Source organism: Saccopteryx bilineata, chromosome 11 (assembly GCF_036850765.1).
Source record: "Saccopteryx bilineata isolate mSacBil1 chromosome 11, mSacBil1_pri_phased_curated, whole genome shotgun sequence".
NCBI lineage: Eukaryota > Metazoa > Chordata > Mammalia > Chiroptera > Emballonuridae > Saccopteryx > Saccopteryx bilineata.
Window position 1 is genome coordinate 47,546,132 of NC_089500.1, and position 18,610 is coordinate 47,564,741.

The following is an 18,610-nucleotide window of genomic DNA, read 5'->3' on the forward strand; positions in this document are numbered from 1 at the left end:
ATGTTCGATCCTGAGTTAGAACACATACAAGAATCAACCAATGAATGCATAAATAAATGGAACAACAAATCAATGTTTCTCTTCTCTAAAGGAAATCAATAAATTAAAATAAAACACCGCCTGACCAGGCAGTGGCACAATGGATAGAATTTTGGACAGGGACACGGAGGACCCAGGTTCGAAACCCAGAGGTTGCCGGCGCTCAGGCTCATCTGGTTTGAGCAAGGCTCACCAGCTTGAGCCCAAGGTCGCTGGCTTGGGCAAGAGGTCACTTGCTCTGCTGTAGCCCCCCCCCCCCCCCCCCCGGTCAAGCACAGATGAGAAAGTAATCACTGGACAACTAAGGTGCCGCGAAGAATTTATGCTTCTCATCGCTCTTCCCTTCCTATCTCCCCCTATCTGTCTCTCTCTCTGTCACAAAAAAACAAAATTAACCATTACCATTGGGAGGGCGCAGAGGGGAGTAAAAAAGGGACAAATAAATACACAGTGATGACAAATGATTTGACTTTGGGTGATGGGCATACAATGCAATCAACAGTCAAATGCTATAGAGATGTTTGCCTGGAACCTATGTACTCTTAATGATCAGTGACACCCCATTAAATTTAATTTTCTAAATAAAATTTAAAAAAAACAAAAACACAAGACCACAATATCATTATCAAAACTAGGGAAAAGTTGATACTATAGTACAATATTGTACCATTGAGTCAGTGCTCCACTTCTTCCACTAGTCACGTCATTTGTTGTTTGTTGTTGTTGTTACTGTAATTTACTTGAATTAGGCTCCAGTTAATATTCACACATTGCATTTCATATTATGTTCCTTAATGTTTTTTAAAATCTGTAGATTCCTCCTCCCTTTTTGTTGTTCATAGTTCCTGTTGGTTGGAAAAAAACAGGTTTTTTGTTTTGTTGACTGTTTCCCATTCTGAATTTTAGTGATTCCATCAATTAATATGTTGCTCTTTTCCTTGTAGTACTTTAAACTGGTATTTCTGGAGGCTTGATCTATTTCAGGTAGGACTTTGGCAGGAATATTGTAAGACATTGTTTATGTATCAGGAGGCACATAAAGTCTAGCTTTCTCTTTTTGTGATGTTACAAGTCATTGATGATCATTGCCTAGATCTTTTATTTCTTTAGCAGTTTGCAGCACTGGTGACCTGGTTTTTATTCTTCATTTCTTCGTTAACTGGAATACTTCTATAAACATATTTTACCAACTATATAGTTTCCCTGAGGTACAGCTTATAAAAGAAAATCAAGTTAAATACTTGATTCTTTTCATTATTTTTCACATTGGTACCGTATTTCCCCATGTATAAGACACACCCTTTTTCAAAAAATTTGAGGTCTAAAAACTCTGCATCTTGCCCTGGCTGGTTGGCTCAGTGGTAGAGCGCCGGCCTGGCATGCAGGAGAAGCGCCCATCTGCTTCTCCACCCCTCCCCCTCTCTTTCTTCTCTGTCTCTCTCTTCCCTTCCTGCAGCCAAGGCTCCATTGGAGCAAAGATGGCCCGGGCGCTGGGGATGGCTCTGTGGCCTCTGCCTCAGGTGCTAGAATGGCTCTGGATGCAACAGAGCAATGCCCCAAAGGGGCAAAGAGCATCGCCCCCTGGTGGCATGCCGGGTGGATCCTGGTCGGGCGCATGCGGGAATCTGTCTGACTGCCTCCCCGTTTCCAGCTTCGGAAAAATGAAAAGAAAAAAAAAAGCTCTGCATCTTATACGGTGGTTGTATTTTTTTTTACTTGCATTTTCCACTTTTTCACACTTGTCTTTATGCTCACTGTTTCACACTTGTTATAGGTATTTTACAGTAGGTTACATTTTGCCACGTTCTGCCCAGAAATGTATGAGAAAAGATTTTCATACAGTGCTGAATTCAAGTTAGAAGTGATCCAGTTTGCAAAAGTGAATGGAAATCATGCTGTTGAACATAAGTTTGGTTCTCCTCCAACTGAGAAATCAATCCGAGACTGGCTTCGAAAAGAAGAAACCCTACTGAAAACACCACAGCAGAAGAAGGCCATTTGAGGCAAGTCAGCAAAATGCCCTGATGTAGAGAGAGAATTGAATATATGGATTGACGAGCAAAGGGCAGTTGGAATTCCTGTGTCCACAAAGATGATTCAGGAAGAGGCAAGAATTGCTGATGAGAAAGAAGTTACTGATTTCAAAGGAGGACACAATTGATGCTTCAGGTTCGTGAAACAGAGAATGGACTAAGCATGTGTACATGCACCAGACTTGCCCAAAAGATGCCCGAAAGCTATGAGTAGAAAGTCCTTGAATTTCATTGTTTTGTCATTCAGTGTTGGAAGACACATCAATTTGAGTTGGAACAGATTGCAAATATGGATGAAGTCCCCCTTCAATTTGATGTCCCAAGTAACAGAACTGTTGCTAAGAAGGAGATGAAAACTGTAACTGTGAAGATAAGTGAGCATGAAAACCAAGCTGCCTCCTATGCTGTTTTTTCAATGCAAAATGATGCCAAAAGAATACATTCCCCGAGGAGTGATTGTCCACATTCATGACAAGGGTTGGATGAATCAGGATGGGATGAAGATCTGGTTTGAGAATGTTTGGAAAAGGAGACCAGGTGGGCTCTTATGCAAACTCGCCCTATTGGTGCTTGATCAATTCAGGGCACACATAACAAAAAACACAAAGAAGATTGCTGCAAAGCTAAAACAAAACTTGTCGTCATATTTGGAGGCTTGACATCCCAGCTCCAACCACTTGATGTCAGCATTAAACCCTCAAAGCTGCCGTGAGAGACAAATGGAACCAATGGATGAAGTCTTCTGGGGACAATTTGACACCAGCAAGAAGAGTTGAAGAAACCAACTATAGGAGAAATTTGTAACTGGGTGAAAAGATCCTGGGATAATATCAAGATTGAGATCGTTGTCAAGTCATTTAAGAAGTGTGGCATTTCAAATGCCATAGATGGAACTGAGGACGAGGCAATATATGAAGACAGTGATTTGTCGTCAGACACAGATGAGGACAAGCTAATGGATGGGAGTTTTGACAGTGAAGAGAAGTTGTCTCAATTTTATGATGAATAAAACTTGAGTTCAATAACTTTATGTAATGCATTTTTTCTTTCATATTTCAGGCCCCCAAATTAAAGTGTGTCTTATACATGGTGGAAATACGGTTACTCCAAAGATAACCAGTGACATTAATATGTTAGTTCATTGCATTATTCTCATCAATGCTCATGTGTGACTAGTGAGAATCTCTTAAGTTTAGACAACATCATAGTAGTCCTGGATAGCATCTTTTCTTTTTGGTATGTATAGTATATTTTCAGGATCATTTTCTGGGGTTTTGTTTGTTTGTGTTTATTTTTTGTTTGTTTTTTGTTTTTTTAGATAAGAGGAGGAGAGATAGTGAGACAGACTCCCGCATGTGCCCCAAATAAGATCCGCCTAGCAAACCCCATCAGGGTTTGATGCTCGAATCAGCTGAGCTATTTTAGTGCCTGAGGCTGATGCGCTCCAATAGAGCTATCCTCAGCACCTGGGTAACAAGCTTGAACCAGTTGAGCCACTGGCTGTGAGAGGGAAAGAGGAAGAGAAGGGAGAAAGCATATGGTCACTTTTCCTGTGGGCCCTGACAAAAAATTGAACCTGGGACGTCTATATGCCATACATGACACTGTCCACTGAGCAACTGTGCAGGTCCCATTTTCTATCCGAAACCTGTAGCTACCCATTTTTCAAGGAAACACTAGTCCTTTTTATGGTGTATGGCAGGGATCCCCAAACTGCGGCTCCCTGAGGTCATTTATCCGGCCCCCGCTGCACTTCCGGAAGGGGCACCTCTTTCATTGGTGGTCAGTGAGAGGAGCATAGTTCCCATTGAAATACTGGTCAGTTTGTTGATTTAAATTTACTTGTTCTTTATTTTAAATACTGTATTTGTTCTCATTTTGGTTTTTTACTTTAAAATAAGATATGTGCAGTGTGCATAGGGATTTGTTCATAGTTTTTTTATAGTCCGGCCCTCCAACGGTCTGAGGGACAGTGAACTGGCCCCCTGTGTAAAAAGTTTGGGGACCCCAGTGTATGGCATTGAGAGACTGTAATCTGAATGCTGTATGAATTTAACTGATTTTGTATTGGTAAATGTCCATTGGACTTTATAATAGAATTAGGAAATATTTTCCATTGTAATTGCTAATTTCTTAATTTATTGTGTTGTGATTAGAAACTATTACATACCAGCTAACTCCATGATTTTTTTTCTGGCTTTGTTCATAATACATTTTGTTTTGTTTTTAGCTAATGGGCGTTTGAAAATTGTGTATGTTTTTTACTTAATATATTTTGGGTTCAGTTTTTGGTAGAAAATCAATGGATCAATTTTCTAATCTAATAAATCAGTTTTCTAAGACTCCATTTATTCTTTCTCTCTTTAATCTGTCAAATTTTAAAATATATTTTTAAAATTACTACTTTTTCTTCCCAAAGCCCCCTTGTGTTTCTAACAGGTTTTGTTTCATGTATTTTGTATTTTTTTAAATAACAAAATATTAACCATTTAAAGGTGTACACAGTCCACTGACATTTAGTACTTTCACACAGTGTTCTGCAATCACCTCCTCTATTTAATTTCAAATATTTTTGTTATTCCAAAAGAAAACCTTGCACTCATTAAGCTGTCCTTCCCTATATCGCCCTCCCCCTAGCCCCTATCAACTATCAATCTTCTTTTCTTCCTTTTTTAAAAATAATTTTATTTAGTAAATTAAATTTAACAAGGTGACATTGATCAATAAGAGTACATAGATTTGAGGTAAACATTCCTATAGCATTTGAACTGTTGCTTATGTTGTATACCCATCACCGAAGTCAAATCATTTCCTGTCACTTTATATTTGTCCCTCTTTACACCCTTATCCCCACCCTCACCCCTCCCTATCCCCCTTTTTTACATCCCCCTTCCCCTGGTAACCACTTCACTTTTATCTATGTCCATAAGTCTCAGTTTTGTATCCCACCTATGTGTGAAGTCATACAGTTTTTAGCTTTTACTCATTTCACTCAGTATGTTCTCAGGGTCCATCCATGTTGTAAATGGCACTGTATCATCATTTCTTATGGCTGAGTAGTATTCCATTGTACACCTCCTCTTTATCCAATCATCTACTGAGGGACACTTTGGTTGTTTCCATGTCTTGGCCACTGTGAATAATGCTGCAATGAACATGGAGGTGTATATGTCTTTATGTACCAATGTTTTCAAGCTTTTGTTGTAGGTATCCAGCAGAGGGACTGCTGGGTCATATAGTAGTTCTGTTCTTAATTTTTTGAGGAACCACCATACTTTCTTCCATAATAGTTGTACTAATTTGCATTCCCACCAGCAGTGAATGAGGGTTCCTTTTTTCCCACAGCCTCTCCAACACTTGGAAAATATGGAACGCTTCACAAATTTGTATGTCATCCTTGCTCAGGGGTCATGCTAATCTCTGTATAGTTCCAATTTTTAGTATATGTGCTGCCAAAGCAAGCATTTCTGTTTGTTTGTTTGTTTGTTTGTTTGTTTGTTTTGGTTTTTGAGAGAGAGAAAGAGAGAGTGATGAAAAGCATCAACTTGTAGTTGTGGCACTTGAGTTGTTCATTGATTACTTTTCATGTGTGTCTTGATCCGGGGGTTCACGCCAAGCCGGTGACCCCTTGCTTAAGCCAGCGACCCTGCACTCAAGCTGGTGAGCCTGTTCTAAAACCAGTAATCTTGGGGTTCCGAACCTGAGACCTCAGGATCCAGGTCAGTGTTCTATTCAGTGCGCCACCACCAGTCAGGCCTAATCTCCTTTCTATCTTTGAATTTACCTGTTCTCAATATTTTGTATAAATGACAGCATGCAATATGTGACATTTTATGTTGGGCTTCTTTCACTTGGCATTTTTTTGAGGTTCATCCATGCTATAGCATATGTCAGCACTCCATGTATGGCTGAGCAATATTCTGTTGTACATACCATTTTGTTTAACCATTCATCTGTTTACAGACATTGAGTTATTTTCTCCTTTTGGTTGTTGTGAATAACACTGCTGTGAACCTTTGTGTGCAAGGGTTTTTTGAGTATCTGTTTTCAGATCTTTTGGGTGAATATCCAGGGGTAGAATTGCTCTGTCATATGGTAATTCTACGTTTAACTTTTGAGGGACTTCCAGACTGTTTCCACAGTGGCTGTACTATTTTACTTTTTCATTAGCGGTATAGCACATCCTTGCCAATACTTGGTATTTAGCCATTTTCAGTCGTCATCCTAATAGGTGTGAAGTGTTGTCTCATTGTGGGTTTGATTTTCGTTTCCTAATTATTACTGATATTGAGTATCTTTTCATGTACTTATTGGCCATTTTTATATCTTTTTTGGAAAAATATTTATTCATGCCCTTTATTGTTTTTGTTTTTTCCCCAAAGTTAGAAGTGAGGAGGCAGTCAGACAGATTCTTGCATGCCCCCGACCAGGATCCACCCAGCATGCCCACCAGGGGGCGATGCTCTGCCCATCTGAGGCATTGCTCTGTTTTGACCCTAGCCATTCTAGCGCCTGAGGCAGAGGCCATGGAGCTATCCTCAGCACCCATGCCAACTTTGCTCCAGTGGAGCCTTGGCTGTGGGAGGGGAAGATAGAAAGAGAGAGAAAGGAGAGGGGGAAGAGTGGAGAAGCAGATGGGCGCTTCTCCTGTGTGCCGACTGGGAAATGAACCCGGGACTTCCACACCCTGGGCCTATGCTATACCACTGAGCCAACCGGCCAGGGTCTTTTATCCATTTTTAATGGGGTATTTATCTTTCTGTTGACTTTTAAGAGTCTGGATACTAGGTCTTATCAGATACTTGATTTTTTTAGTATATACTACTGTTCTGTAAGTTGTTTTTTTACATTCTTGATAATGTCTTATAAGAGTCAATTTGAATGAAGTCCAGCTTATCTGTTATGTGTTGCTCATGCTTTTAGTATCATATCTAAAAATACATTTCAAATCCAAAATTATAAAGATTTTGCCTCATGTCTTTTAAAAGTTTTATGGTTTTAGTGCTTATATTTGGCTCTCTGACCTATCTTGAGCTAATTTTTGTATATGATATGATGTAGGGATCCAACTTTTTTTTTTTCTTCTTTTTCCAAGTGAGAGGAGGAAAGATAGAGACAGACTCCTGCTTGCACCCAGACTGGGATCCACCCGGCAAAGTCCTGTTGTGCCTATCTGGGGCCGGTGTTCTGCCTGTCTGGGTCCATGTTGGCAACCGAGCTATTTTTAGCTTTTAGCACCTGAGGCAGAGGCTCCACAGAGCCATCCTCAGCCATCCAATGCCCTTGAACCAATTGAGCCATTGGCTTCAGGAGCGGGAGGGGGAGGATTGGAGAAGCAGATGGTCATTGTCTCTTTTGTGCCCTGACCAGGAATCGAACCTAGGACATCTACACATCAGGTTGACACTCTACCACTGAGCCAGCCAGCCAGGGCCCAATTTTATTTTTTTGCATGTAGATATTCCAGTTGCTTCAACACTATTTGTTGAAGAGACTGTTCTCACCCCTGTCGAATTGTTTTGTTTGACTTTTTCTTACTGGTTTGTACGACTCCTAGATATTTGTCCTTTATCAAATGTATGTATCATATTGTCTTTTCCTACTCTTTAATATTGTTTACTGATGAACAGAATGTTACTTGTCTTATTTTTAATTTAGTCTAATTTATTTTTATTTTATAAGAAAATAAACTATTTAACATTCTTACATGGTTTTATTAGAAATCTGTAATGCATTCAACTCATATTTTCATTACTTTGTCTTATTGGGAATTGGTTTATAGAAACTTCTATAAGAAAAATGCAGTTAGCCTGACCAGGCTGTGGCGCAGTGGATAGAGCGTCGACTGGGATGCGGAGGACCCAAGTTTGAGACCCCGAGTTCACCAGCTTGAGCGCGGGCTCATCTGGTTTGAGTAAAGCTCACTAGCTTGGACCCAAGGTTGCTGGCTTGAGCAAGGGGTTACTCGGTCTGCTGAAGGCCCATGGTCAAGGCATATATGAGAAAGTAATCAATGAACAACTAAGGTGTCACAACAAAAAACTGATGATTGATGCTTCTCATCTCTCTCTGTTCCTGTTTGTCCCTATCTATCCCTCTCTCACTCTCTCTCTGTCTCTGTAAAAAAAAAAAAAGCAGTTAAATCTGAATATATAATTTTTATATGGATTTTTAAAACCTATTTTTATGAATATAAGAATTCTTTAATAGCACTTCAACATTTAAACATCTTGTCACATTTGCTTTATCCTCTTGATACAAACACACACTTTTTGTATTTTTGTGCAATAATTTGAAAGAAACTGGTAGATGTTTTTTTCTCCTATATGATCATAATACCATTTGTGTGTGTGTGTGTGTTTCTAGCAGTTAAGCATTATCAGGTGCCAACATTTGGACTCATTGTTCATTTAAGAACTGCTTAACACTAAAATATAAAAAGCAAATAGAGTGAAGAGTTAGGCAAGAACAGCAAGTTAAACACTGAACTTTAAGAAATACAGTGCCTGACCAGGCGGTGGCACAGTGGATAAAGCCTCAGACTGGAACACAGAGGACACAGGTTCGAAATCCCAAGGTCACCAGCTTGAGCATGGGCTCATCCAGCTTGAGCATGGGCTCACCAGCTTGAGCGCAGGGTCACTGGCTTGAGCCCAAGGTTGCTGGCTTGAGCAAGGGGTCACTTGCTCTGCTGTAGCTATCTGGTCAAGGCACGTATGAGAAAGCAATTGATGAACAACTAAGGTGCCTCAACAAAGAATTGATGCTTCTTATCTCTCTCCTTTCCTGTCTGTCTGTCCCTCTCTCTGACTCTCTCCGACTCTCTCCCTGTCCCTATCCAAAAAAAAAAAAAAATACAAAATTTTTCTGTTTCTTAAGGGTGCTTTATCCATTTCCCTGACAAATCCTAGGCTACTTTGAATCACAAAGTAAGAAAATAGATTCTGGGTTTTGAATTAGACCGTATAATTATATTTATTTTTTGTTAAATTTTACATGTATTAAATGTATGTGTTTGTTAAATACTTATATATTTAAAGCCTTAAAAGTATAAAGTGTGTTATAAGGAAATTACTAAGTATGAGTTGCTGCCATTGCATGGCGTGAGCCTTAGGTGGATTAAAGCTAAGCTTTGTTACAATGCTCGAATTCCTTAAAACTTCGTTTTCTATCAAAATAGAGTTTGGCTCCATTAAGTTTAAGACTTTTAAAACACTTTCAGGCTGTCTGGCACATAAAAAGCACTTAAATACTTGCCTTAATTAACTAAAGTGTCTCACATTTAACATGGTAGAAAGAATGCTGAATGTAAAGACTCAGATCTGATTTCTGGACCAAGCTAGGCTCCATCTCTTTGACCATTGTGAAATAAAGAATATGTGTTAGCTGATCTCCAATTAGCATGAACATTTTTTATTTTTATATATTGTAGTTACTACCCTGTTTCCCCGAAAATAAGATGTCCTCTGAAAATAAGACCTAGTGCAATTTTTATCAAGCTTAGAAATATAAGGCCTCCCCTGAAAATAAGACCTAGTGTGTCTTTAGGAGCAAAAATTAATGTAAGACATTGTCTTATTTTCGGGAAAACAGGGTAGATTGTTGTACATGGAAATAGCGTCACAAGAAATTCTTGGTGGAATTCAGAGTTTGGCTGGTTATGCTGATGTTTGTGATGACATGACTACAATATATTAATAAATGTTGATTTTTTTTTTGTTCGACAATAAATGTGAATTCTTGTTCATGGAAAAATAAGACATCCCCTAAAAATAAGAACTAGCGCATCTTTAGGAATAAAAATTAATATAAGACACTGTCTTGTTTTGGGGGAAACACAGGATATATACTATCAAGAAAACAATTATTTTGATCAGGAAATTTAAAACTTTTTTTTTTTTTTTGTATTTTTCCGAAGTTGGAGACAGGGAGGCAGACAGACTCCCGCATGCACCCAACCGGGATCCACCTGGCATGCCCACCAGGGGGCGATGCTCTGCCCATCTTGGGGCATTGCTCTACCACAATCAGAGCCATTCTAGCGCCTGAGGCAGAGGCCACAGAGCCATCCTCAGCGCCTGGGAAACTTTGCTCCAATGGAGCCTCGCTGCGGGAGGGGAAGAGAGAGACAGAGAAGAATGAGAGGGGGAGGGGTGGAGAAGCAGATGGGCGCCTCTCCTGTGTGCCCTGGCCGGGAATTGAACCCGGGACTCCTGCACACCAGGCCGATGCTCTACCACTGAGCCAACAGGCCAGGGCCTAAAACTTTTTTATCTTAATGGTCATACTGACCCAAAATACTTGTTTTAATGACTGTGTGACTTGAACTTTTTTTCTTACTTGATAGCTCGAATTACATCTTTACAAGAGGAGGTGAAGCATCTCAAATATAATCTTGAAAGAGTAGAAGGAGAAAGAAAAGATGCTCAAGACATGCTTAATCATTCAGAGAAGGTAAATAATTTAACATTACCATTATGAGATAGTATTTACTGGTTATTAAATATTATAAAGTGGTTTTATAAAATAGCATTTATTTCTAATCTTTATATATTATATTTCTAAAAGTTTTATGGTTGATCAGTATGTTTTGGGGGGCAGGGTTATCTATCTTAGTTAGCACTTTATATTGTGTTATTTTTTTTTTATCCCTGAAGAGTTTTAGTTGTTGGATATTATCTGATCACAAATTGCTTTGGTTTAGAAATAAGTACCTTTTGATGAAAACTTTTTTTTCCATTTTTTTGTACCATACATATGTTGAAGGTGTGGAACCTTATTACAAGCCTATGAAGAAGGAAAACAAAGGATCAGTATATAGATTACATATGCTTTTATCATTTTGTTGGTAGGAGTTAATAAAATAGAAAATGCACAAAGTGATTGGCCTTTACATGTAGAATTGTCTTAATCAAAAATATCGTTAGTTATCCTTTGTCTCTACCTTGCTAAAAAAACAATACAAACAAAAAATGGGTTAAATAGATAATATGCAGTTATATAGCTCTTAGTTTTTGATGCCTCACTGAAATGTAGGTTTACTAGATGCTCAGATAAATGATAAGAAAATCTGCCAGTTAATCTTGTCCTTTGTATACATGTTTTGTGACAGTAAGAATAGTTTTGTGCTGTCTGAGCCTGGTGTAAATGGAAAAATAGGATGAAAGAAGGAAGAGGAGAAGAAGCACCCAAACAGAAATGAGATACATTTTGACTTGTTCTTTCATCAAAGTAACATATATTTGGTCTAGATACAAATGTAGATAGAGATAATTTAATTGTTTTAAAAAGTGGTAGCAATTTTTTTTTATGAATTGAAGAATTTTCCTCTTTATTTCTGATCCTAACAATTAACCCTTCTAACATAATCACCACCACAACCTTGCCCTGCCATCAGATGCACTGATGATTCAAATGGGAAGAGGCAGGAGGTGTTTGGGGTAAAAAAAAGGTGATATTTTACCTTTAATTTTATGTGCTTATTGTAAATTTTAAAAGTAAGACATAGGTAATATGAAATACAAAAGAAGTATAAAAACTTAAGTCCTGAATAAAATTATTTAAGAAATAGGATGTCATATTTCAGGCCAGTGACTCATGTATTATTTCTTGTAGGATATTAAATAATGTAAGATTTAATGTGTCTTATGAACAGTGTATTATATGACTCTTATTCTCATTTTATAGGAGAAGAATAATTTAGAGATAGATTTAAACTATAAGCTTAAATCATTACAACAACGGTTAGAACAAGAGGTAAAGGAACATAAAGTAACCAAAGCTCGTTTAACTGACAAACATCAATCTATTGAAGAGGCAAAGTCTGTTGCTATGTATGGTAAGTATCAGTTTTAATATTTTCTATATGATTAGTTTTTAAATAATACCTACATTAACTTGATTTTGATCAAAATTTTACTTTATAATAGTATTATAATTAATGATCTAGGAAGAGAATTCTTATCCCTGGAGGAACTCCATTCCTCCAGGACATGGACCATCCCTTTGTCCAACGTATTTATGTGGTGTTTGTTTTCTGCCCATTAGTCACTTAAGTAGCCTCTTGGTTGTCAGATCCATTGTTGCAGTATCAAAGTGCTTGTGTTCATGTAACCCTTATTTTACTTAATAATGGTCCCAAAGCGCAAGAATAATGATATCAGCTGGCAGTTCAGATAGGTCAAAGAGAAGCCATAAAGTGCTAATTATGTACTGTATCATCCCCCCTTTTGGATACCTTTTATTTTTTAAAATCATAATTTCACCTTCTAGTTTCCTCACTCTCCCACCTTGTATTACCCTCTGTTCCCTATAAAAGTCAGTAGAGCCTGACCAGGCGGTGGCGCAGTGAATAGTGTTGAACTGGGACACAGAGGACCTCCAGGTTAGAGACCCTAAGGTCACCAGCTTGAGCACGGTCTCATCTAGTTAGAGCAAGGCTCACCAGCTTGAGCCCAAGGTCGCTGGCTTGAGCAAGGGGTCACTCGCTCTGCTGTAGCCCCCCCCCCCCCCCATCAAGGCACATATGAGAAAGCAATCAATGAGAAAGTAAGTGCTGCAACAAAGACATGATGCTTCTCATCTCCCTTCCTGTCTGTCCCTGTTTGTTCCTCTCTCTGTCTCTGTTACACACACACAAAAAAAAAGTCAGTGGAATTGGGGTTTTTTTTACCTAATTTTTCAGTTCTTTATTACTGATTTATTCTGGAACTTACTGTCTGTTAATTCATCAGCTCTTTTGCTTTGGACCCTCGGTTTTCTCATTGCTTTGTAATTCCGCTGTATTAAGCCTCCAGACATAACCCAGGATCAGACCAACTAGCCACTTTCTTCATCTCATACAGTTCTTCAGATGGATGTTAGCCCGGTGCATTATTTCCAACTGCAGTTGAGCTGTCATTTTTGTTCTGTAACACTCATTAGTTCCTTATCTCCCAGACTTTTATTTCTCTCCTTGAGCTTCCAATGCCATTTCTTTATTACTCCACTGTTGTTAGGTGAACTCTTCTCTTATTTCAAAAAGAAATTATGAAAACATGAATGTGATTTCCTCAAAATCTAGTTCTTTTACCCAACCTATCCTACTTCTTTACCCATCTTTTATTATTATTAATTGAAAGAAGAAGTGAGAGAGAGAGAGAGAAGCATCAATTCATTGTTCCACTTAGTTGTGCACTCATTGATTACTTCTCATATGTGTCCTGACTAGGGATCAAACCTACGACCATACTACATCCAGAGAATGCTTTATCCACTGAACTACCTGGCCAGGGCCTTCTTTACCCATATTCAATATTTTCCTTCTCATCTTAGAGTGATCCTCTTCATGTCTAATATGTTCTAGCTGTACTTAGATTCAGTCTCTTATCTCATTTTAACTTATTACAATAGTCCCCCTTATCTATGGTTTCACATTATGCTGTTTCAGTTAACTGTGGTAATCTGAGATCCAAAAATACTAAGTGGAAAATTCCAGAAATAAACTATTCATAAATTTTAAGTTGAATGCTGTTCTGAGTATCATGATAAAATCTCACAGTGTCCTACTCCATTCCTCCAGGACATGGACCATCCCTTTGTCCAACGTATTTATGTTGTATTTGTTTTCTGCCCATTAGTCACTTAAGTGGCTTCTTGGTTGTCAGATCCACTGTTGCAGTATCAAAGTGCTTGTGTTCATGTAACCCTTACTTTACTTAATAATGGTCCCAAAGCGCAAGAATAATGATATCAGCTGGCAGTTCAGATAGGTCAAAGAGAAGCCATAAAATGCTAATTACGTACTGTCAGAAGGTCAGTATTAGCCTAATGCTACATCACAATTCTTATGTCATTCGCCTCACTTTATTTCATCATGTAGGCATTTTATACATTTCACATCATCACAAGAAGGATAAGTATAGTACCATAGATATTTTGAGAGAGACATCACATTCACTTAACTTGTTTTATAGTTTGTTATAGTTCTATTTTATTACTAGATAGTATTATTAATCCCTTACTGTGCCTAATTTATAAATTAAACTTTATTATATATGTATGTATATATGTCTACATGTTTATATAGTAAATATAGGGTTCATTAATATCTGCAGTTTTATTAATCCACTGGGGGTCTTTGAATGTATCTTATGTAGATAAGAGAGACTACTATAGCTCTTTTTCTCTTCTTTTATCCTCAACATTTTTTTTTCCACTGAATCCTTTATTGTTGTAAACATATACGAGTCTCTCTTTCATCTTTAAAAAAAAAATAGACAAACCCTTGCAGCAACCTGTGATCCTTACTAACTGTTTTTCTTCATCTTCTAGTCAACTTCTTAATATCTGTGAGTGTCACTAGGCACCTTAAATCTAGTTTAAGGGGAAACTTAGGATATTACCTGTTCTTATCCGATATTCTTACTATTCTGATTAATGGCTGTATAGTTTTTATGAGCCCAAGCTTGGAATAAGCAAGTCTATTTTGCCAGTTAGCCATCTATGACTAATGAAAAATTAAATGAGAAAAATGCATGTAAAGTGTTTGTACTTGAAAAGCTTTCAATAAATCGGAGATATTATTATGGTTAAGAAGGATGGTGGTTATCAATATCCAGAAGGCGGCCCTGGCCGGTTGGCTCAGCGTTAGAGCGTCGGCCTGGCGTCCGGGGGACCCGGGTTCGATTTCCGGCCAGGGCACATAGGAGAGGCGCCCATTTGCTTCTCCACCCCCCCTTCCTCTCTGTCTGTCTCTTCCCCTCCCGCAGCCGAGGCTCCATTGGAGCAAAGATGGCCCGGGCGCTGGGGATGGTTCCTTGGCCTCTGCCCCAGGCGCTAGAGTGGCTCTGGTCGTGGCAGAGCGATGCCCAGAGGGGCAGAGCATCGCCCCCTGGTGGGCAGAGCGTCAGCCCCTGGTGGGCGTGCCAGGTGGATCCCGGTCGAGCGCATGCAGGAGTCTGTCTGACTGTCTCTCCCTGTTTCCAGCTTCAGAAAAATACAAAAAAAAAAAAAAAAAAAAAAAATCCAGAAGGCCAAGTCACAAATCTGGGAATCATTCAGGGTTTCTACGTCCAAATGATATAAACATTGTAGTCAGTCCCCCTTTCTTATTCCCTCTTAGTTTGTAGTGACATCAGCACTTGGCTTGATCTGTTACAATAGATATTTAATTTTTACTTTGAAAAGAGTTGTTCTACTCATCAACCTGTTGTTTTTACTTAGGTAAGGATGATCTTTTAAAAATTCAAGTCCTAATGTGCTGGTCTTTCTTAAAATCCTTTTGTGGCTTTTCATTATTTATAAGTTACATGTCAAACTCCTTCTGACATACAGAATCTTTGAAATGGCACTTATCTTTATAATCTTACTGCTCTGCACTTTTTTATGTGTATACCATTTTTCAGCTTTATTGAACTACTTTTATTTCTGTCACATACATTAATAGTGACTGCCTGCTGTAGGCTAAGCATACTGAAAATAAGCATAGAGAATAAGACTTAGAAGAACTCTCCCTCTTAGAGATTATATTCTGAATGTAGAAATAGACTAAATAGCAAATCAATTAAAATATGCTAAAATAAGCTAATATGCTCAATATTAAAATAAGGTACTAGCTGTAATCATAAATGTGAAAATATGCACATTATGGTAGGGTTTCAAGCAAAGGTCTCTCTGAGCTAGTGATATTTGAGGTAAGAACTGAAAGTTAAAATAAATCAGATACTGGTCTGTGGTGGCACAGTGGATACAGCGTCAACCTACAATGCTAAGGTTGCGGATTCGAAACCCTGGGCCTGCCCAGTCAAGGCACATCTGACAAGCAATCAATGAACATCTAAAGTGAAGCAACTGTGAGTTGATACTTCTCGTGCCTCCCCCCTTCTTTCTGTAAAACCAGTAAATAAAATATTTTTTTAAATGAATGAGACATTTCAAGAGTGGGACGAAGTATGTTCCAATCAGAATTGATTCTAAGTTCAATACTCATACTCGAAGACTGGTAGGAAGTCATTGTGTTTTAAGCTGTACTGAGATGTATAGTTTATGTTTTTAAAAGACCATCCATGCTGCTGTGTGATGAATGCTTTTGAGAGAACAGTTTATAAAGGGAGATCAGCTAGAAGACTCTAGAGTGTGGACATTGGTGGTTGTAAAGCTGAAAAGTTTTGGAGATACAGAGGACAAGAGTTGGTGATAAATTGAATGGAAAGAGGAAAAAGAAGGAACCCAAAACTTGGGCTTTTAATTTTAATAGCTGAATGGATGTTAATATATTTTTACATTCCCTGACCAGGCAGTGGCGCAGTGGATAGAGCATCAGACTGGGACTTGGAGGACCCAGGTTTGAAAACCTGAGATCGCCAGCTTGAGCACGGGCTCATCTAGTGTGAGCACAGGCTTACCAGCTTGAACGTGGGATCATAGACATGACCCCATGGTCACTGGCTTGATCCCAAGGTTGCTGGCTTGAGCCCAAGGTCGCTGGCTTGAGCCCAAGTTCACTGGCTTGAGCAAGCAGTCACTTGCTCTTCTGTAGCCCCCCAGTCAAGGCACATGAGAAAGCAATCAATGAACAATGAAGGTGCTGCAACGCAGAATTGATGCATCTCATCTCTCTTCCTGTCTGTCCCTATCTGTCCCTCTCTCTGATTCTCTCTTTATCAAAGAAAAATACACACACATACACACACACACACACACACATTGAAATAATTTGTAGGAGTGGTTTGGGATGGGAGGGAAATAATGTATCTATTTTAGATATATTAACTTTGAAAAGCATATTTGATATCTGGGTAGAGATGTCAAATAATCAATTGGTATGTAAGTCAGAAGCTCAGCAGAGACTATCCATTCAGGAGTCAAACACGTGGAGCCGTAGGAAGAATAAGTTGAAATTAGTGAAGGGAAGAATAGGTCAGAAGAGAAGAATAATTATATTGGAGCCCTTAGGCAGTCTAACATTGGGAGGTTAGATAAAAGAGGGGAAACCAACAAAGGACACTAGGAAAGAAAGAGCAGCCAAAGGGGTAACAGGAAAACCAAGAGAGAGTGGTATGAGAAGCTTGAAGAAGCATTGGAAAAAATGGGAAGTGGCCTGACCTGTGGTGGCGCAGTGGATAAAGCATTGACCTGGAAATGCTGAGGTCGCCGGTTCGAAACCCTGGGCTTGCCTGGTCAAGGCACATATGGGAGTTGATGCTTCCAGCTCCTCCCCCCTTCTCTCTCTCTGTCTCTCTCTCTTCTCTCTCCCTCTCTGTCTCTCTCTCCTCTCTAAAAATAAATAAATAAAAATAAATAAATTTGTTCTTTAAAAGAAAAAAAAAGAAAAAATGGGAAGTGGTTCATTATACTGAATTCTGTTAAGGTCAGTGAAGATGAAGACATGGAGATTGTGTGTCCTCTAAATTTTGCAACATGGACATCATTGGTTAACATACAGTTTCAGAGGAATGGTGGAGATAGAAACCAAATTGGAAAGAGATGACTATAGTAGGTGAGGCACTGAAGACAGTAAGTGTAGACAACTCTTTTGAAAGTTTGGCTTTGAACAGAGATGGGGCAGGTCGCTGAAGAGAGATGTTAGATCGGTAGAGGATATTTAAGGGGATAATAAATCAGATTATTATGTTGATGGGAATGATTCAGTTTGGAGGAGGAAATTGTTGAGACAGGAAAGAGATGACATAATTGGAGGAACAAAGTCTAAAACATAAGCGAATGGATTTATGTTTGACTAGAGAGATGGGAATAAGTAATAATAATTGTATTGGCACAGCTAAGTTTATAGGTTTGGGGGCAAAGATGAGGAAGTTTCATTCTGGTGGTTTCCTTTTGTCACCTAGAGCAGTGGTCCCCAACCCCCGGGCCACGGACCAGTACCGGTCCGCAGAGAAAGAATAAATAACTTAAATTATTTTTGTTTTATTTATATTTAAGTCTGAATGATGTTTTATTTTTTAAAAATGACCAGAATCCCTCTGTTACATTCGTCTAAGTCTCACTCTTGACACTTGTCTTGGTCTCGTGATACATTTATCCGTCCCACCCTAAAGGCCGGTCCGTGAAAATATTTTCTGACATTAAACTGTTCCGTGGCCCAAAAAAGGTTGGGGACCACTGACCTAGAGGGCATTCTCTGAGTGGGAAAGCAAGCTTAAATGAGTTTGAATACTGTTGGTGCAGTTTACTAATTGCAACACCATGGAAAAGTTAGCCTCTCGGAACCTTAGTTACCATTATCTCGTAAAAGGAACCTCAGCGTCGACTAGTATTCTTTTTATTTATTTTTCTAAGATTTATTTATTATTTGAGAGGAGAGAGAGAAGGGAGACACAGGAGGGAGGAGCAGGAAGCATCAACTCCCATATGTGCCTTGACCAGGCAAGCCCAGGGTTTTGAACCGGTGACCTCAGCTTTCCAGGTCGATGCTTTATCCACTGTGCCACCACAGGTCAGGTGATTATTATCTTTTGGTAATTAAAATATACTACCATGGAATTTTGTTTATCTCAGCTGTATAAATTGGAATCTTATCATAGCTTTAAGTCTCTGGA

The 18,610-nt window shown here is 38.9% G+C and overlaps 1 protein-coding gene and 1 pseudogene across 1 annotated transcript in view; one reads left to right on the forward strand and one right to left on the reverse strand.

The window, feature by feature from the left end:
• Positions 1-18,610, forward strand: part of ROCK1 (Rho associated coiled-coil containing protein kinase 1) — a 153,819-nt gene that overhangs the window by 90,006 nt on the left and 45,203 nt on the right. Inside the window, exons 17-18 of the mRNA XM_066247593.1 lie at positions 10,420-10,526; positions 11,760-11,910. Coding sequence (XP_066103690.1) covers positions 10,420-10,526; positions 11,760-11,910 — 258 coding nt within the window. The remainder of the gene's footprint in view (positions 1-10,419; positions 10,527-11,759; positions 11,911-18,610) is intronic.
• On the reverse strand, positions 5,433-5,533 carry LOC136315791 (U6 spliceosomal RNA; annotated as a pseudogene).